Below are 22,544 nucleotides of genomic sequence, written 5' to 3' on the forward strand. Positions count from 1 at the left end.
GTTTGTTCCTTTATATGTTTCATCATACTGTCTGTCAGGAAATATGAAAAAAATTCTAGAGGTGCACTGTTCTGGTCTAAACTGACAACATTGCCTATTCCAAATTGTGCTGAGAATAGATCGATATGTGGTGCACGATCAGTAGTCGTCCAAGCTTGCACGTCTCGGCTTCCCCCTCGCCGTCAGCCTCGCTCGTTCTTCAGGCACAGTATCGACGGCATTACTTGCTGCTGAAGTGCTTGGACACCTGCTCTCCTCTTCTGAGTCTATCAGAAGAGTAGTATTTGCAAATAAAATCATAATTACGTACTGAGAGTTTTTTCAGTGAAAATCTGAACAAAAATTATAGATATTTTGTTGTCAGAACTCTTTACCTGAATTGCCAGAAACTTCTTCTTGAATATAGTCCACATCATCATCAGCGTCATCTACAATATCTTCCTCTGACAAATCAACGTCAATTTCTTCTAAATCACGATATAACTCGTGAGCATTTCTTCGTCCGTCAAGCCACGCTTCGCCATGTCGACGCTACTGACAAGGGAACCTCCCCATCGCACCCCCCTCAGATTTAGTTATAAGTTGGCACAGTGGATAGGCCTTGAAAAACTGAACACAGATCAATCGAGAAAACAAGAAGAAGTTGTGTGGAACTATGAAAAAAAGTAAGCAAAATATACAAACTGAGTAGTCCATGTGCAAGATAAGCAACATCAAGGACACTGCAAGCTTAGGAGCGCCGTGGTCCCGTGGTTAGCGTGAGCGGCTGTGGAATTAGAAGTCCTTGGTTCAATTCTTCCCTCTACTGAAAACTTTACTTTCTTTATTTTCGCAAAGTTAGATCTGTCCGTTCGTTCACTAACGTCTCTGTTCACTGTAATAAGTTTAGCGCCTGTGTTTTGCGACCACACCGCAAAACCGTGCGATTGTTATTGAAATCGCGAGCTATATTTGCTGGATTCATATTGCCCACTGAATACATCTCACGTATTTAATGCACTCTCGTCCAAAGTAGTGAACAGTCAACTGCCAGCCAGGGAGCCTTGTTAGCAGGAATACTCTCTCTTCCGTGCGCTGTAGTCGACTGACGTCGTGTGTTTCGATGTTTGTTTAGGTGTGGCGTCCCCGTACTACGCCGCAGTTACCTCGCATTGTACGGACGGACGCACAGATAATAATTGTCTGAAAATAAAAAATCAAACTTTTCAGTCGATGGACAACTTGAACGAAGGACCTCTCGTTCCGCAGCCGCTCACGCTAACCACGGGACCACGGCGCTCTAGAGCTCACATTCTCCTTGATGTTGCCTATGTTGCACATTGACTACTCAGTTCGTATATTTTGCTTATTTTTCATAGTTCCACACAACTTCTTCCTGTTTTCTCGATTGATCTGGATTCAGTTTTTCAAGGCCTATCCACTGTGCCAACTTATAACTAAATCTGAGGGGGGTGGGATGGGGAGGTTCCCTTGTGAGACCGCGCGGGACAAAATCGCTGCTTACAAAAGCCGACAAATAAAAAGGGAAGCACACCCTTCCACAGCATGCCCGCACTATCTAGTGACCAATACTCGAACTACAGTCCATGCAGCGCCTCCCAGACAAGCGGGAGCCGTTAAGAACACACAAAGGAAGGAAGGGGAAGAACAAGAACACGTACCCGTAAAATTATGGGCGCCGGACTTTCGGGCAGGTTGCGCACGCCCGTATTTTTACGGGCATCGGCGCCTAAGTGTTAATGCTTGACTGTCAGAATGGTGGAAATAAAACCTGAAAATAATAACATGTTTTAGCCTTCCATAATTGTGCGAACGTATTTTAATTCATTTGGTAGCTCCCGGCCACAAAAATCTGTTTTGTTTTCATTTCATGTGAGAGTAATAAATGAAGAGGAAACAGCAAAATCACTAAACGTAAACACAGGTCACGTGGAGACTACCCAACTCCCCACCACAACTCAGACTCCTCTGTGCATCAGCCCCGGATCTACGATATTTCTGAACCGGGGCAATACTATAGTTCAATTCTTTTATCTTGGCGGCTCGCGCATGCCCGCCCAGACGCGGGAGACTGCTGCGTTGCCAGTTGCACACGACACACGCGCCAATAGAAGCAGCGCCATAGTATAGCATAGTTCGCAAGCTTACGTTTAGGGGGGAGCGCGCAGTTCATGAAGTAAAGCCACCACGGCCGCATTAACCCTTTCGCTGCTACAAAGACGTGCTCCCTGCATTCCGCGCTGTACGCGATTTTGTCACTGCACTGCTCGCCTGTGCAGACACATCGTGTTCCGACTGCTTTGACACTCTTATCATTCGATTCCACAAAAACTATTTGGCCCAAAAATTAGATTTTTACATGTCTTCTTGACTGATACCTCCCCCCCCCCCCCATAAATGACTTAATTTTGTTTCGATGTTCAATGCAGTTATTATGCAGCATTAAATATAGTAAACCATTGCATGAAATTTTGAAGAGTTTGCAGAGGTAAAAGTCCATAGAGTATACTTTCCGTATGGTCGATTTTAGTTGCCACGATGTTGAGAATGAAATGTGGACAAGATACCTAAATTTCATATAAAATTACTACATGTAATGCTGCATAATAACTGCGTTGAACATCGAAACAAAATTAAGTCATTTATGGGGGGAAGGTATCAGTCAAGAAGACGTGTAAAAATCAAATTTTTGGACCAAATAGTTTTTGTGAAATAGAATGATAAGTGTGTCAAAGCAGTGGGAACACCATGTGTCTGCACAGGCGAGCAGTGCAGTGATAACAAAATCGCACACAGCGCGGAATGCGGGGAGCACGTGTCTGCAGCAGCGAAAGGGTTAATGAAGATACAAAGCACTAGAAATTTCAAAAAAATTGCATTCAAACGAACATAATTCGTGAAGTAAGGCACTTTGATATTGTTTAAAAACAAATAATGAAAATATTAAGCAGTGCACAAGGTTTGAACTCATAACCTTTCGCTTAGACGCCCAACACCTTAACCGTTACGCTAACGCAGCTCGTCTGTCGACAGAGTGCCATGAGGACTATAACACTTCACGCAAAATACTGACAAACACTGTCGGTATGACTATGAATTACTCATGCTTCAGCGAAGTACAATAGGAAATAAACAATTACTGCTGTTCTTTATTGCGAAAAAGTGGTTCGTGAAATTGATACAAGCACCTTTCCTTGCTATCGCCTGAATTAGGAGTCTTATTGCTTGTTTGGTTTAATTAATTAATCGAATATGAAGCAATTGGTATAAAGAATGCTTTTTCCAAACTTTCTATAAAAATTCTGCTATCAAGACATTGCTTTTGTTCTATTACTTTATTTATGACTGAACGTTTCTAAAACTGAAGACACTCGTCCACGCTATGCACTGCAGTCGAGATCTGGCAACGTCGTTCTCTGTTCATTGGCTGACTGTGTTTTGTGACGTCAGATGCGCAGAACGAACCTAAACTCGGCCGCCAATATAAATGACGCGCACTTTAGATAATGGCGCCCAGCCACACATCCGTAGCCAGAAGTGGAGAAGGAACTACCCATACGCAACTCAACTGCGCATGCACAAGAGCCCGCCCGCAACTGCTCAAACGAATCTAATGTCAACAGCTGTCACTTTTGACACACTTTGCTGTTGGCAGACGCTTGTATGAGCACTATGTTTCGTTGTTGTATATGGTGGATTTCCTTTGTGACTTAAGTTTTATTTTCGTTTTTTCGTCCTCTTGGTAATGTTTTGTTGCTGCAGTATTATCTACAGATGTGGGGTACAGTAATATCCTTTGTTGGAGTATTGGTTCTTACCAGTCAAAATCACAAAAAATTAACTGGCGGGTGACTGGAGAGATAAGGCATGGTCGGAACTCTCTCTACAAATATCCTACGTTCCCATAACCCTCCTGGCCTCAACCTTCGTTAGTCATTGTCATTAGCCATCAAGCCCCTTCCCTGTTTCCATTCCAACACTACACAGCTCTCTATTCCACCAACACACCCTCCATCTTTTTACTTCTCTCCTTTTCCAGTAGATCTCACCCCGCCCTACCGTCTAACCTCCCAACTGCTTCGAGCCGCCCTACCGTCTCTCTACCTCGTCCATGTATACTCCCTCAAGCAGCACTTTACTGGCCCCCACCCCTACACTGCTCTCTCTCTCTCCCCCTCCACATGCCAGCCTCCTCCTTATCCTCACCAACTAGTTGCCTCTCCCATCACGTGCTGCTGCTCGCAGTCTGGTCTCAGCAGCCAGACTGTGGTCATGTGTGTGTGAGTAGCATTTGCACGCACGCAGGTGTGTATGTTTATCGTCTATTTTCGATGGAGGCCTTGTTGGCCAAAAACTCACTTCCTGCCAGGCTTTTTGTAGTGCCTATCTGCAATCATCATCTCCGCTATATGGTGAATAGCAATTATTCTTTTAATAATATTGTTACACTGTTTTATCAAAGAGCAATAGTATCCACATTAAATAAATATCTGATGATGGAAAAATTTTCATAATTCCTCTGGTAAGGTAATGTTGATATGTTGGAGAAAATGCGATAGTGTAAAATGGGACTAGAGGAATAAATTCACAAGCATATTTTCTCCCAAAAGTTTTGATATGTCTGTGTTGTTAAATAAATTAACACACATGAAAATTTGTGTCATCTTCCGTTGTTTATTATTTCACATCTCTCACATTATAACACTCAAATTTTAACACTCATTCACACAGGCAAAACATTTGGCACTACCTCTTTTGGCTAAGTACAGTGAGTTACTGAATATTACATACAAATGTACAACTTCACAATTTTCATACAAATAAACAGACGTTGACAATATAAAAATACAAATAATATTTACAAGTAAAAGTAGTATGGGGTACTGCCATTATACATTTTTTTATAATTATATAGTACATCATAAAATTGGCAATATTTCATTTTGTACCATACTGTCTAATGGACATAAAAATTGAGCACACCTAGTGGGCAATTTTCCCCACAAAATAGTTGCCTGAAAGTGGAAATATACTGTTCTGTGCCACTAACTGTGAATCTGCAAATGAATAACAGTATTCACGATGAGAGAAAAAAGGGGGAGTGAAAAATAATCGGCCCTTAATTATACAGTAAAACAAATTTAAAGGGATGTTTATATTGTTCCAGCCACAGGTATGGTAAACAAACCAAGCAAGGATGATGAAAAATGAAGTTTCAAAAAGTTTGAGTAAATACTATAACATAGCCAGAAGCACAGAGTGACACAGGACACAATGGCACAAGAGGTATGAACATTTACAATTATTTACAGTCCGCAGTTTCTTTTCGTGAATCTGCTTGTACATTTCTAAGGTTGGGGGTGCATTTACAACATGCATTTAGTGTTATGGACCATTTACATGGGAACTGCCCTCATTCAATATGCAGAATGCAGCACTGCAACAAAATGAGGTGTGCTTATAACTGGACGCAATGCTGCCTTATGGGGACACAAATTGACCTGAGAGTTGTAACTCTGATGTGCACAGAAAAGTCTCTTGCACTATTCACTTAAAATATCACAGTATGCAACATCTGAAACGTGCTGTCTGAAATATTCTGGATAAGTGTGATTGTTCTGAGAAAGTACATGAAAACTTCCTCATGTACAACACAGAAACAGTTTACCAGAAAGTCAGACGTTCTCTTCATCACCTGCAAGTAAACACAGAATCACTGTCTGCAGTTTGGCACAAGAATAAAATTTCTCATTGTCCCTTTTGAGCAGCCAAAAGATAATGTCATAGCTGTCAGACATATTCTTCGGATGGCTTGGGTGCACTGTTCGGCAATCGCAGTGATGCGGCCACTCGCGAGTTTACAGAGTCTGGCAGTTCAGCGATATCCTTGAAAACACCCACTAGGCTTTCAAAATTGGGACCCCAGTTGAGCAAATAGTCCCAGCCGAGTGCCGCAGCCGTTGACGAAGGAGACCCATTGTGTGCTCTGTATAGAGATGCACCGACATGAGTCGACAGGTCATCATCAGACGCTACCAAGGTACTCAGCGAACCTCGGAAGGACGAGTCGAAACCGTCGTAAGACGCAGGAGGCACTGGCGGCAGTGGTGGTTTACCCTGATCTGCACCAGTTGCTGAAACCTGCAAAAGTAAACCTTCAGAACCTGAAATGTGACTGCCAGCACAGCATGATAAAAACCAAATGAAATACACATAATTGATATATCAGATGTTACTGGTTCATCATTTTGAAAATAACATTCCACAGCACAGAAAGTGCATCAAACACATTTACAATATCTAACCCCCCCCCTCTCCCTCCCCCCCCCCCACACACACATAGTATGTCTCAAGGTCATGGAAATCAGAGCGCACAGCAAATATACTACATGAAATGAGGAGGCTTGTGATCTTGATATCTACACAATCGTAGAATTCACAGTCTAGGTCACATTTTATTCTATTTGCACAGATAACCCTTTTCGACCTTACAACTAACATCAGATCTCCAAGAGAAAATAAAGATAAAGTTATTGAGAATTCATGTAACATGAGCCCAGAAATGGAGAAACGAGATAGCCTATCACCTTATAATGCAGTGACACAGAGGACACATAGTTGTTAACTGGATTTACTAACAATGTTTGTGATAACCTAAATAATCTGTAAGAATTACAAATCTTACCACTGATAATTGACTGTAGTTGAAATGTTGGAATTTGTAGTCAAATATATTTGTCAGTTACATTTAACAATTACGTTAATAAACTGACATTTGGTGCAATGGTTAATGACTATACATAAACGAGTTTAATTACATAGAAACTGCTATGTTAAAAGTGGTAGAAATAATGGAAAATGTGTCTGAAAGTAGAAACAATATGAAATAAAATGTATGCAAAGAAAAAAGAAAAATTAAGTGGATGTGGCTGTTCAAAATCATGGCCATCAGTCATCTCACGTCACAGTCAGTCCATCAGGATGAAGGAGACATATAATTGGAAGTGGGCAGGCTGTCCGTTAGCATTTGTTGTAGTGGGAGCCACTGGCACATGTTGGTATCAGAGAGCTGTGTGGATATTCTCACTGTCAGTGGCAAGCAGCTTGTAGAATGACTACAGAGGCTTATGACAGGAAACAAACTTTGACTAGATACCACAACATTGCAGTCTGTTATGGCAACTCTTCAAAATAAGCACTACAACAAAATCTGCACAGTTAACTAAGGGATTTCTTAAAATTATTTTTAGATTACTGTTGATTATTTAATGTACTCTTAGGGTGCCTTCTTTGACATTTTTAAAGGCTTTCTGTAACAGTGGTGCCATCTAATCACTCATAGCACATGACCCTTCTACGATCTGCTTGCTAGTGACGATGACATCTGCACAGCGCACTGTTATGAATGTGAGTGAGCCATGGCTCCCAGTATTACAAAAGCTTATGGACAGCCTGCACCACTTTTGGTTCTAGAGCTCCTACATTGTGACAGACTGCCTGTACAGAGAGACAGTTGCTGATATCAACTTGAATAGCCAGTTCCTCATCAAACCTATATTTCTTCTGCATATATTAGTTCTTACCCTTTCTACTTTCACATACATTTTACATCACTTCTATCACTTCTAACATATCAATTTCTATGAAATTAAACTCTTTCATTTACAGATATTAACCATTGTACGAAATATCAATTTATTAAATAACTGTTAACTGTAATTGGCTTTTGTACGAACCCGAACCCCATATATGACAGCATTTTTGTACATTTAATTACTGTCAAAAAACACTTACTTTTTAAAATCTGTCACCACCTCCTCCACAATCATCAAGATTTGCATATCATGTGATAAAGTGGTGTTCTGTCCATTAGGCAAGTTCAACATTCTCTATTTCTCCCAGTTTTCCGCGATTCTTTTTGCAGCTGAATATGAGGCATTTATCTTAATGTTGTCAATTTGCTGCTATCTTCTTCCTCTAGCCCCTTTCAAGTCACCATTCCTTCTTAAGCCAGCCTTCATTATCCAGTCTCTTATCATCCAGTATTCTAGTCAAATTCTCTTCCACCTCAGTTCCAGTATTGTTTTTCTCATTCATCCTGTGTGACATAACATCATTTCCATTTTATTTGTCCATTCCACACTTTCCATTCTTCTTCAAATTCACATCTCAAAAGTGTCCAAGAATTTCTCCTCTCTCTGCCACAGCATCCATGTTTCAGCATCATACAGGGAAGTACACGAAACAAAACTTCACTATTCTTTTCCTTTTCTTAACTGTTTATTTAATGGACCACAGACAATAGTCCTACCCCTGTAAAGCATTTCTTCTGCAGTGGCTATGGTGCAGACGTTTTAACTTGGCAGTCAGTTAAGAATGTAAACAAACATGGACTTACGATTGCTGAGGGGAGAGGAACAGTGCAAGGGAATGAGCCCTGCCTCCCTCTCAGTCGGTTGACAGACCCCTGTGATTTGTGCTTCTGTCAAAGAAGAAGCGACATAGGGATCGCCTTACCGAGGTAGCGCAGCCTGACCTCTCCTGATATCTTATGCAACCATAGGTTGACTCCCCTCCCCCTTTCAACCTACAACTGGCACAATCAAGTATCCACACTATACCTTTGTTTTTTATTTCTAGATTACATGTCATATATTGGTTATACTGCATGCTATGTATCTGAAGCTATCAACATGTTTCCCTAACACAATGGAAATTTTTTACATTTATGTTATTTGTTTTTCATGTAAAAACTATTGCCTTGGTGTTCCTCATATTTATCTTCATGGCTGGTGTTGTGTTCTTTTAACATACTGTTGCTTGACTTTTCATTTTCACTTAGTGGTAACATGTCATAAGCAATTCTAATACCGTTTATAACCTTGCTCCTTTCCCCAACAATCTGTAATGGTCCAGTTGTATCTCTGTACCTTTACCCTTTCTGAAGCCCAAATGTTCTTTATCCAGTTCTCTCTCAACAATAGAGTAAAATGGTTTATTCATTATTGTCAGTAGACTTTCTTCCAAATGAGGTATCAAACTTATTCTCCTAAAGTTTACACATTTAATGGAATTAGTTTCCTTCAGCATTGGCACCACTATTGTTTCTGTGACTCAACTTTCTCATACGTGGTATTGCACGAATCTGTCAATTGAAGACATAAAGTCTGAATATGAGTCCAAAATAAATTTTTGTACTTTTTTATTACAATGTACTATCAAGATTGCAATTTTGATTTCATTAGTAACTTTTTTTGGCTATTGCCATCATTAGATTCAACTTTACATTCGTTTCTTCAGATATGTTGTATCCTGTCAGATTTATATACCATAAAAATGCAGTATTTCTGCCTTTCGTTGGTTTAAGCATTTAATGAATTCAACACCTTCCACTGAGCGAGCTTGTGCAGTGCTCAGCACAATGACTCACATTCGGGAGGACGATGGTTCAAATTCACATGTGGCCATCCAGATTTTGATTTTATGTGATTTCCCTAAATCACACCTCACAAATGCCAGGATGATTCCTTTAGAAATAACACAGATAATTTCCTTCGTAATCCTTTTGTAGTAACAGTAGGCAGATTGAAATGGATATATGTTGTAGAAGTTATTTAGAGATAAAAAGGCTTGCACAGGATAGACTAGTGTGAAGAGCTGCATCAAATCAGCCTTCGGACTGAAGACCACAACAAGCATGTTTCTTGTTGGAAGATTAAAAGATACCCATTTGTAGTATAAGAGGCTCTAACTTTTAAGTCAAGTTTTGGGCAAACCCTTTCTTTAAGGCGCTGTCACATAAATGTGTGATTGTGTGTGCATGCGTGTGATGCAAAAGAAGCCAGTCACAGACTATAAAGTGGAAAAGGAGCTGAAATAATTTTTTTTTGTTTCCATCTCTAAATTCCTTTGCAGAATACAAATCAAAGTGAAAGTATAACTACATGCAAATGACAAACTGTAGAGAAACTATCCCTTTCCAACGTAGACAGTCACATACATATCCAAGTGTAGAGGTACGACAAATTTTAAAATTTTCTGTGAAGTGAATTTACCATAGCATACAAAACAAATGAACTGATAATGGTGCAACAGCTTCAAGACACATCTGGGTGAATATAAAAATAAAGAAAAATTGTATTTATCTGAAAGCAGTACATCGATGTTAATATTTAAAATCTGCCATGTGAAAGACTGTTTAGTTAGGAACTGACTTCAACCTGAGCAGATTCCAACATTTCCTTATTTCCTATCTGGCTGTGCAAATTCATAAAGTTTGAAAGAGCATCCTGATACAAAAGAATTTGAACAAGGATGTTACTGTAAAAAGGTTATCTGAATGTGCCTTATAAGATGGTTATTTGGAATGTAAGTTCTGTTAATTTATTAAAAAACACTAGTACATTAAGAGGTTTTTTTTTTTATTGTACACGGTGTTTCAGAAGTGATGGTCAATACTCATGGATATGACAGGAATGATCATTTGAAACAAAAACGTCAAGTAAACATGGGCTCTAAAATGCATATCTTAAGAGCTATGAGCAGTTCCTCATCTTTGAGAGTGTGAAGCAAATCTCGTCTATTGCAAGCTCTTTGCTTTCCATATTTTGGGAAGTGATATGGACCAAAACAAGAAAAAAAAAAGAACAGTAAACATGTGCTCTAAAATGCATACCTTACCAGCTATGAGCACCTGTTCATCTTTGGTACTTTGTAACACAACTCTTCTAATGAACAAGTGCTCATAACTTTTAAGGTATGCATTTTAGAGTACATGTTTACTGAACACTTTTTCATTGTTTTGGTCCATACTACCATTTCCCAAAATATGGAAAGCAACGAACTTGCAGAAGAAGAGATTTGTTTCACGAAATGGAAGATCGAGAATATCTCGTATACGTTTTAGAGCCCATGCTTACTTGACTTCTTTGTTTTGAATGATCATTTCTGTCATATCTCTGAGTATAGACGATCACTTTTAAAAGACCCCGTAAGAGGGGTCAGGTGGGAAGAGATAGGGGTGGAAAAATACGCTGTAGTGCTGCCCGTGGGAGCATGCAGGGATGTGACGGGGACAGGATAGTAGGTTGTCGGTTACAGTATCAGGAGGAGCTGGGAGGGGATGGGGGGAGAGGAGAGAAGCTGAGAAAGGGAAAGGTTTAGGCAAATATGCTGGGGATAGAAGGCATATGCAGTGCTGGAGGGGGAGCTGACAGTGCATAGAGGCACACAGAGAACAGTAACAGCAAAGGTTGAGGCCAGGGGTGTTTGTTGCAGAAATGAAGGATCTGTTTCAGGGAGAGTTCCCACCTGTGCAGTTCAGAAAAGCTGGTGTTCACGGGAAGAATCCAGACGGCACAGGTTGTGCAGCACGCACTAAAATCAAACCCATCTTATCACACGGTTTGTTTGGCAAGGGGTGGTCCAGATCTCTGTTGGGCATACCTCGGCAGTGACCACTGGTGCAGACATGCAGCTTCTCAGTGACTATGCCTGTGTAAAATAGTGCACAGTGACTGCAGATAGCTCAGTAGACTACACAGCTTGCTTCGCAGGTTGCCCTACCTTTCATGGGATTCAAAAATGCCTGTGGCAGGACAGGAGCAGGTAGGGGTGGGAGGATGCACGGAAGAGACGTTGCAGCTACGTGTTTTGCAGGGATACGAGCCACAGGGCTACAGTTTGAGAGCAGGGATGAAATAGGGGCAGATAAGGATACTGCGTAGGTCAGGTGGCTGCCGAACTATCGCTACGGGAGAGGATAGTGGGAGGGATACTTCCCATTTTAGGGCATGACGAGAGGTAGTAGAGATCCTGGTGGGGAATGTGACTTGTATGCTGCAGTTCCTGGGTAGTACTCAGTCAGGAGGGGTATGCTCATTTGTGACAGTCGGCAGTCACGTGGAGGACGGTGACTGAGGTGGACGAGACATGAGACATCTGTTCTGGAGGACAATGTTGGGAGGATAACTGCAGCCTGGGAAGGCCCCAATGAGACTCACGGCACGTTTGGAGAGGGGCTGCTCATCACTGCAGATGTGATGATCTCGGGTAGCTGTGGCGATGGTGGTGCAGGAGGTGGTGGATAACGAATGCTGCTCTAGTTTCTGGTGGCCCAGAGAGCCATGCACGGCTGTGTTTATTTAGTCGCTGCAGCTACGTAAGGCGGGTGACCTCGAACGGGACTTAGCCGCCGCACGAGCCGCCGGCGGGATCCGCAGAATTGCTCCGCATCCGGTGCCGCCATTGCGGTTTATCGGGGCGCTACTTCCTGCCACACCCAGCCAGTTTCTCAGTATCTGCAGGAAGTGTGACGTATGGCGCGGCTCTTATCAGTACTCGCAGGCAGCTACGGCATGTTTCGATGATTTGTAGTTGCTTTATAGTACGAAGCTGCTGCATTTAATTGAGAACGAGGCAACTGCATGTCTTACACAGCCATGCAGCGTTCTCATTGATTATTAATGATTATAATCATACGTTTCTGTATTTCTGCAGGAGTTCCGACTCCTGGGAAGGTGGGTGGTTTATTTTTATATTTATTTAATTGTTTAATATACACTACTACACATTGATCTTGCCAAAAGCCGAGAAGCGATTCTTCTTGGTGTTTTAGTTCACTGGGACACTCTGGGATGCTCTCTGGGGACTCTGGGATGCTATCTGGGAGATAGGTAACAGGGTACAGAAGACATGTTGCAATGGGAGGGGAAGGGATACAGGAGTACGGATAGGATGGTGGATTGTTTGATGAAGCATCAGTAGAAGTGTGCTGAAGGGAGGGTGGGGGACAGGATGAGAGAAGTACAGAAGTGGAAAGGACTATGCAGGTGAGATGGGGAGAGAGGGGATAGCATGTGTGTGTTAGGCTAGATTGGGAGCAGGGAAGGCAACAGAGGCAGGTGGAGGTCAGGTACTAGCCCCCAGTGGAGGCACAGTGGCTGGAGACAACAGTGGTTGTGTGTATGTATATGTGTGTGTGTGTGTGTGTTTTTTTTTTTTTTCTTCACTTGATGAAAGATTTTGTATGATAGCTAAAGAAACCTCTATGTGATGAGCAGCAGCCAATCTTAATTCATATTGTTATTTCATCCTGAATTTTCTATTGTTTGATTTGTTAAAACTACAACATAAAATTACCTCCTATATTGAGGAATCTTCAATACTGAGGAAAGAGTTTCTCAATGACCTCATCGTAGAAGTCTGCTGCCTGCTAGTTAAGCTCCACTTCGACACTCTCTTTTAACTAGTCATTAATTCCAAACCTCTCTGACCCTTGCCATTTTTTCCCCTTTGGAAAAAGATGAAAATCAATGGGCAAAAAATAAGGGCTTGATGGAGAATAAACTACAATTTCCAGTTGAAAGTGTAAGGCTAAGTTTGTGTGTGTGTTTGCAGCAGTATGTGGTCTACCGTTATCGTGTACAAAAACACCACTAGCCCAACATCCTATGCCTTTTGCTTCGAATGGATCTTCCTAGCTTGTTTATGATTTCATAAACAATTTCAAATTTTAATTTGGACCGCTTTCTGTAAAATCAACATGGAGTGCTTCCTTTCTCCCCAAAAACAGTTGTCATCAGCTTTGTGCTTAAAATGATTTTGAAGCCTAATGTGGTAAGCTATTCTAGCCCCACTCCAATGACTTGTTTTTTGTCTCCACAGTGACATATGCAACTCATGTTTCATCCCGTGTCACAATGTGAGTGAAGAATTCATCTCATTCTGTATCACTCCACATCAGAACCATTAGTGAGGCTCCCAACCTCTTTGTTTTGGGGACAGACTGAAGCTCTGGGACCCATCATGCACAAAATTTGTGGTAACCAGGCTTATCAATCACAAGTTTGTACAACACTGTCTGCAATATCTGAGGGAAACTGACTAATAATACTGTAATAGTCAACTGACAAGTTTCTCTGATTCTGTCATTGACCAATGCAACAAGTTCATCTGTCCACTTCTTTTTTCACCAATGACATTTGTCTGACATTTCCGAAACAAGCAGCAGCATTTTCTTGCAGCAATATCAATCGTACTGTTTCCTCTGTATGCACAAAGTTCACTAGGAATGTCTGTAGCTTTCACATTTTTAGCACACAGTAAAGGGGTTACAACACGTATTTCAGGTGGCATGATTTTTGACGATAGTGGCCATTTTAATTTACAGTTACTGCATTAATAACAGTTCAATAACTTTCCACAGCTCTGCCAGACTTGTACTTAGCCATGTGACAAAGCCACACTCAAACCATTATCCCCTATCCTCCACACACCAGACAGCATCAGAATTTACTTTTGGAACAGCCTTTGTAGAATGCCACACAAACACAGCCAACATGTTTTCATTTAATTTGGGGGAGATCTGTACATGACAGAGGAAGCTAAATTTCTTTTATAAAGGAAAACACATTTCTTTACATTTAGCACAATTTTAATCATAATGTTGTTCTGACTGTGTTCTACTTCATTTTCCAAGTTTTAGAATATTCTGATATATAATCCTGTCACTTTTCTCTTTAGCCTACAAAGCTGTTGTCACAACTCATACAGTACGGTGAACAGCCAATGACAAGACTACATACAATGCCACTGCTGATTCTGCATCTGTGTGACGTATGTCTGAAGTGACGTTACCTTAAAAGTGCAGAAAACTGCCAGACATGACTGTTGTACCAGCAATCAACAATTACCCTGACTATTGTTGTTTGTGATGTACTTCTCCCTGCTGGAAAGAGATCCTCACTCTACTTAGGATATGTAACATTTTTAATACAGACATAAAAATACTTTGAGGATAATTAATAGGTATGTCTGTCTTCATTAAATAACTTGAAATAAGAGCAACATTCTGGGAAGAATATTTAGTCATTTTCAGCAGCTGTTTGGAGAATAAGTGAATGGAGTGCATTACCTCTCCCGCTCCTCGTGTCTTATCATTTGTATTGTCGTACTCGAACTCTGAACAAGTGAATGAGTCATTGCCGCTCTCATCTGTCGTCGTAGAGCTGGCGTTGTCATCAGTGTTGCACCCGTGCTGCGTAGGGGATCCCACTACACCGGGACCTCCTCCACCATTCACAGCCCCGGCCACTCCGTGATGCAGATGAAGTGGCTCTTTCCTGTTTGCACAAGGAGCAAATGTTTTTTATCTTTAGATAAGTGTATCTAATGACTTTGCTTAAATCTACATAAAAAAGTCTACTCAACATTTATTTACGGCATAGAACATTACAGATAAACTTCCCGTATCAACAAAACCTTTTAAATTTAACATGTACAATGGGTTGCTACTACATTATTCTACCAAAAATGCACTGCTTTTTGCTCTATCTGAAGATAAGAATGTTCTTTAAGATTACTTGGAATACATCTCAAAATATTCTCTTGTACAACCATACAATACTACTCCCTTCTTGATGATATTTCACTTGATGACAAAAATACAAACAGTATTATATTAGCAGTTTTATAGACCAAAGAACAATGAGTATTGTGGAAGACCTCCAAAACCACAGGTAATATTTTCTCATCTTCAAAATCACAGCTAACAAATGTTCAGATTTGTTTGAGAGTGTAGACAGAATCAGGAGGACTCACTGGCTCACCACAGAGAAAAATTTCTAGTATGTGTTGTAACACTAACAACCAGGAAAGGATAAAGGAGAGGTGCAGTGGAACTAAGAGTACACCACGTGTTTAACATATGAGGAAATATGGTAACATTTGAAGAAATGTTCGCACATATTTATCTCCAGAATCACAATTTATCTCCAGAGCAACAGGTAATGTTTTCCTTTCAGCAAAATGACAGTAAATAAATGTTCGGATTTGTTTGAGAGTGTCAATAGTAATCAGCAGCGTTCACTGGCTCACTTCAGAGAAAGGACTTGCAGCATGTGTTGTAACACTAATAACCAGCACTGGTACTAGATAAGTATCATTAAAATGTAAATCACATTGCCAATCCAAGATCAGAGTTTCTGACACTCATATGCCTGAGATACACGAGTGTTTATATAGTACAATTAAAATGTATACATATTGTCAATAAGTAAGTCAAAAAGCTAATAATATGTTCAAAAAAGATAGCTAGCAAAGAATATATTTTAGGACCATGATAGTTGTTAACTTCTTCTCATGAAAACAGAAATTTAAGGCCACCAGATAAACACCATACACGGACGAGCATGAATATATCAGATTAAAAGTAAGTGTAAAATTCTGTTGATGAATCATGATATTGGTATAAAGATCACAGAATAACTAGAAAAATGGTTAAAGTAAAATGACTTACACAGACGTTTGAGAAAATTAATGATTATATAAAGGCAAGTGATACTTCGGATGAGGAATACATCAAAATATACTTAACATTGTGACGACTGCTTACAGTCTTTTGTTTGCACTGTAAATATCTATATTCCTCACTTAATTCTGGTTCTTGGAACTTTCTAAGAAGACTTTAATGGGTTAGTAGACATCTATAATCTGCCAGTTCAGGTTTTTATTTTAGGATCAGGATACTTGTTAACTGTCTTTCACATAAACAGAAATTTATGGCCATCAGATACATACAATATCTGAATAAGCGGAATATACCAGATAAAAGTGTAAAATTCTGTTGATGACTCAAGATATTTTAGTACTTCTTTGGCACATTCCTGCTGATCAAACTAACTGTGACAACTCCTGCTGCTCATTCTTCTATAGCTTCAATATCCTTGTTAGTCCTATTTATAAAGGGTCCCATAAATGTGGTCAATATTTCAGGCTGGCTTTGACAAGAGTATATTTAGAAATTTCCTTGGTAGAATTTCATTTTCTTGAATCCTACTGATGAATCACAGTTTACCACTTGCTATACCAACAACTGAGACTTAGTGATCATTCCATTTCATCTATCCACAAATTGTTTTCACCCAGATGTCTGTATGAGTTGACTGATTCTAACCATGACTCAACATTTAAAGCAACTTACAATCTTTTTATCACTTTGAAATCTTATCAAGATCTGTGTAAATATTTGTGCAATGTTTTTCAGACAGTACTGCATTAAAGATAACTGCATCATCTGCAAACAGACTGAGTCTACTGTCAATAATTGTTTGCCAGGTCATTAACATACAACACTTACAGCAAGGATCTCCTAGTACACTTCCCTGGGACACACGTGAAGTTACTTATACATCTGGCAAAGACTCTTCATCCAAACAAAAATGATGAGGCATTCCTACTAAGAAATCCGCAATTCAGTAACAAATTTCACCTGATACTTCATATGATCATAGTTTCATTAATAACCGTAGGTATAGTATTGAATCCCATGTTTTTTGGAGGTCAAGAAATGTTGCATATAGCTGACTGCCTAGATCCACGGCTTCCACAATGTCATGTGAGAAAATCACTAGCTGAGTTTTGCACAGCCGATGATTTTGAAATACATGCTGCTTGGTATGGTGGAGGTCATTCTGTTTCAGATATTTTATTATGTTTGAGCTAAGATTATGTTCTAAGATTCTGCAACAGCTGTATGTCACAGATAATGGATGCTAGTTTTACAGAAAATCACTACTACACTTCTTGTAGATGGGTGAGATCTGCAGTTTCTCTCAACCACAGGGCTCAGTGTTTAGGTATTGTATAATGTGGTTAAAAGCTGGGCCAACTCGCATAAATTCTATAAGGAATATGATAGGGGTTTCCTGAAGCAGTGTTCCATTTTAGCAATTTTAGCTGCTTGTCAATGACACTAAAATCTATGTCAACCATATTTGTAGTGATGTGACATTTAAATAGGTCAATGCTCCGCAGTAAGCGAGTAGGCCAATGCGTCACAGTAAGCGAGTACCATAAAGCGTACTTCGCATCATGAACTGTAGTACTACGTACATATCTACCTGGTGCACGTCAACTACTCTTCTAAACTTGGGCCACAGCTCTTCTACATGCTTCTGTCCAAAGCTACATGTTTTAAGTTCTGTTCTATTCTGTTGTCACTGACCTCTGACATTACTGCCTCTTTGTCTAGTTTGTTGAACTTATAAACCTTTCTACTTGTCTTAGTTGTCCTCTGTATTTTAATAATCATTGTTGCTATGCTTCTGCATCATCACTAATATCAGTTTCAACATGGGCATCATCAGAAAGGTCATGTCTATTTGTTGCCATTACATTCAATATATTTCCATCATGAATGGGCTTCCTAACTATCTGTTCAAGGAAGGTTCCACAGAAGGCATTTAGTATTTTTTCTCAGGATGTTACATCCTGCCCACCAGTTCCAAAATTTTATCTCAACTGATTGTTTGATGATTAGTCTCCTCCAATGACAACAGTATGATTAGGGAATATATTACATGCTAGTGAACTGGGATTTCCTCTAAAGTTTTCAGTTACATCTGGTGTTTTTATTCGCTGCCAGGTCTGCAGAGACATTCTCCAAGTGCCTATGAGTGTCAGTGATGCTCTGGTTTCCGTCAAAAAAAGACTCAAGGGCAGCTCTCTGCTTGGAATGCTTCCATTACGGATGCCCTTTTGAAGGCTACATGATGTTTCACAACAAATTCTGCATTTTTTCAACTGAAAGTGGCCAAGAAAATAATGTGTTGCATTACTTATTGAATGCCCCTCATACTATAAATACAATAAAGTATTTATATATCTAAAAACAAAGATGATGTGACTTACCAAACGAAGCGCTGGCAGGTCGATAGACACACAAACTAACTCAAACAAACACACAAAATTCAAGCTTTCGCAACAAACTGTTGCCTCATCAGGAAAGAGGGGAAGGAGAGGGAAAGACAAAAGGATGTGGGTTTTAAGGGAGAAGGTAAGGAGTCACTCCAATCCCGGGAGTGGAAAGACTTACCTTAGGGGGAAAAAAGGACAGGTATACACTCGCACACACACACATATCCATCCACACATATACAGACACAAGCAGACATATTTCAAGACAAAGAGTTTGGGCCAAACTCTTTGTCTTGAAATATGTCTGCTTGTGTCTGTATATGTGTGGATGGATACGTGTGTGTGTGTGTGTGCGCGCGAGTGTATACCTGTCCTTTTTTCCCCCTAAGGTAAGTCTTTCCGCTCCCGGGATTGGAGTGACTCCTTACCCTCTCCCTTAAAACCCACATCCTTTCGTCTTTCCCTCTCCTTCCCCTCTTTCCTGATGAGGCAACAGTTTGTTGCGAAAGCTTGAATTTTGTGTGTTTGTTTTGAGTTACTTTGTGTGTCTATCGACCTGCCAGCGCTTCGTTTCGTAAGTCACATCATCTTTGTTTTTAGATGTATTTTTCCCACGTGGAATGTTTCCCTCTATTATGTTCATAAAGTATTTATACATGTACAAGATTTTCATTTGAAAAATACAATTGTAATCAAGTAAATATTAAGCAGATAATTAGCAGCTGTATAATAAAACTGAGCACGCAGTAGTTTTTTTTTTCTCTCCAACGAATCAGCTTCCTTACTGATTTACTTGATTAAATTTAGATGGTCTATAGTCATAAGTCCCCCCATGAACCATGGACCTTGCCGTTGGTGGGGAGGCTTGCGTGCCTCAGCGATACAGATAGCCGTACCGTAGGTACAACCACAATGGAGGGGTATCTGTTGAGAGGCCAGACAAATGTGTGGTTCCTGAAGAGGGGCAGCAGCCTTTTCAGTAGTTGCAAGGGCAACAGTCTGGATGATTGACTGATATGGCCTTGTAACAATAACCTAAACGGCCTTGCTGTGCTGGTACTGCGAACGGCTGAAAGCAAGGGGAAACTACGGCCGTAATTTTTCCCGAGGGCATGCAGCTTTACTGTATGATTAAATGATGATGGCGTCCTCTAGGGTAAAATATTCCGGAGGTAAAATAGTCCCCCATTCGGATCTACGGGCGGGAACTACTCAAGAGGATGTCGTTATCAGGAGAAAGAAAACTGGCGTTCTATGGATCGGAGCGTGGAATGTCAGATCCCTTAATCGGGCAGGTAGGTTAGAAAATTTAAAAAGGGAAATGGATAGGTTAAAGTTAGATATATTGGGAATTAGTGAAGTTCGGTGGCAGGAGGAACAAGACTTCTGGTCAGGTGACTACAGGGTTATAAACACAAAGTCAAATAGGGGTAATGCAGGAGTAGGTTTAATAATGAATAGGAAAATAGGAATGCGGGTAAGCTGCTACAAAAGGCATAGTGAACGCATTATTGTGGCCAAGATAGGTACGAAGCCCACACCTACTACAGTAGTACAAGTTTATATGCCAACTAGCTCTGCAGATGACGAAGAAATTGAAGAAATGTATGATGAAATAAAAGAAATTATTCAGATAGTGAAGGGAGACAAAAATTTAATAGTCATGGGTGACTGGAATTCGAGTGTGGGAAAAGGGAGAGAAGGAAACGTAGTAGGTGAATATGGATTGGGGCTAAGAAATGAAAGAGGAAGCCGCCTGGTAGAATTTTGCACAGAGCATAATTTAATCATAGCTAACACTTGGTTTAAGAATCATGATAGAAGGTTGTATACATGGAAGAACCCTGGAGATACTAAAAGGTATCAGATAGATTATATAATGGAAAGACAGAGATTTAGGAACCAGGTTTTAAAATGTAAGACATTTCCAGGGGCAGATGTGGACTCTGACCACAATCTATTGGTTATGACCTGTAGATTAAAACTGAAGAAACTGCAAAAAGGTGGGAATTTAAGGAGATGGGACCTGGATAAACTGAAAGAACCAGAGGTTGTACAGAGTCTAAGGGAGAGCATAAGAGAACAATTGACAGAAATGGGGGAAAGAAATACAGTAGAAGAAGAATGGGTAGCTTTGAGGGATGAAGTAGTGAAGGCAGCAGAGGATCAAGTAGGTAAAAAGACGAGGGCTAGTAGAAATCCTTGGGTAACAGAAGAAATATTGAATTTAATTGATGAAAGGAGAAAATATAAAAATGCAGTAAATGAAGCAGGCAAAAAGGAATGCAAACGTCTCAAAAATGAGATCGACAGGAAGTGCAAAATGGCTAAGCAGGGATGGCTAGAGGACAAATGTAAGGATGTAGAGGCTTATCTCACTAGGGGTAAGATAGATACAGCCCACAGGAAAATTAAAGAGACCTTTGGAGATAAGAGAAACACTTGTATGAACATCAAGAGCTCAGATGGAAACCCAGTTCTAAGCAAAGAAGGGAAAGCAGAAAGGTGGAAGGAGTATATAGAGGGTCTATACAAGGGCGATGTACTTGAGGACAATATTATGGAAATGGAAGATACGATACTGCGGGAAGAGTTTGACTGAGCACTGAAAGATCTGAGTCGAAACAAGGCCCCCGGAGTAGACAACATTCCATTGGAACTACTGACGGCCTTGGGAGAGCCAGTCCTGACAAAACTCTACCATCTGGTGAGCAAGATGTATGAAACAGGCGAAATACCCTCAGACTTCAAGAAGAATATAATAATTCCAATCCCAAAGAAAGCAGGTGTTGACAGATGTGAAAATTACCAAACAATCAGTTTAATAAGCCACAGCTGCAAAATACTAACACGAATTCTTTACAGACGAATGGAAAAACTAGTAGAAGCCGACCTCGGGGAAGATCAGTTTGGATTCCGTAGAAATACTGGAACACGTGAGGCAATACTGACCTTACGACTTATCTTAGAAGAAAGATTAAGGAAAGGCAAACCTATGTTTCTAGCATTTGTAGACTTAAGAGAAAGCTTTTGACAATGTTGACTGGAATACTCTCTTTCAAATTCTAAAGGTGGCAGGGGTAAAATACAGGGAGCGAAAGGCTATTTACAATTTGTACAGAAAGCAGATGGCAGTTATAAGAGTCGAGGGGCATGAAAGGGAAGCAGTGGTTGGGAAGGGAATGAGAAAGGGTTCTAGCTTCTCCCCGATGCTATTCAATCTGTATATTGGGCAAGCAGTAAATAAAACAAAAGAAAAATCTGGAGTAGGTATTAAAATCCATGGAGAATAAATAAAAGCTTTGAGGTTCGCCGATGACATTGTAATTCTGTCAGAGACAGCAAAGGACTTGGAAGAGCAGTTGAACGGAATGGATGGTGTCTTGAAGGGAGGATATAAGATGAACATCAACAAAAGCAAAACGAGGATAATGGAATGTAGTCGAATTAAGTTGGGAGATGTTGAGGGTATTAGCTTAGGAAATGAGACACTTAAAGTAGTAAAGGAGTTTTGCTATTTGGGGAGCAAAATAACTGATGATGGTCGAAGTAGAGAGGATATAAAATGTACACCGGCAATGGGAAGGAAAGCGTTTCTGAAGAAGAGAAATTTGTTAACATCGAGTATAGATTTAAGTGTCAGGAAGTCATTTCTGAAAGTATTTGTATGGAGTGTAGCCATGTATGGATGTGAAACATGGACGGTTAATAGTTTGGACAAGAAGAGAATAGAAGCTTTCGAAATGTGGTGCTACAGAAGAATGCTGAAGATTAGATGGGTAGATCACATAACTAATGAGGAAGTATTGAATAGGATTGGGGAGAAAAGAAGTTTGTGGCACAACTTG

General features: G+C 40.3%; 1 protein-coding gene across 1 annotated transcript in view; it reads right to left on the reverse strand.

Moving 5' to 3' along the window:
* Positions 1-4,664: 4,664 nt before the first annotated feature.
* Positions 4,665-22,544, reverse strand: part of LOC126195803 (cadherin-related tumor suppressor-like) — a gene marked incomplete at its 5' end in the record, with an annotated part of 496,439 nt that continues 478,559 nt past the window's right edge. The window contains 2 exons of the mRNA XM_049934438.1: positions 4,665-6,141; positions 14,915-15,122. Of these exons, the coding sequence (XP_049790395.1) occupies positions 5,791-6,141; positions 14,915-15,122 (559 nt within the window). The remainder of the gene's footprint in view (positions 6,142-14,914; positions 15,123-22,544) is intronic.

This window comes from Schistocerca nitens, chromosome 7, assembly GCF_023898315.1.
Source record: "Schistocerca nitens isolate TAMUIC-IGC-003100 chromosome 7, iqSchNite1.1, whole genome shotgun sequence".
Taxonomy (NCBI): domain Eukaryota; kingdom Metazoa; phylum Arthropoda; class Insecta; order Orthoptera; family Acrididae; genus Schistocerca; species Schistocerca nitens.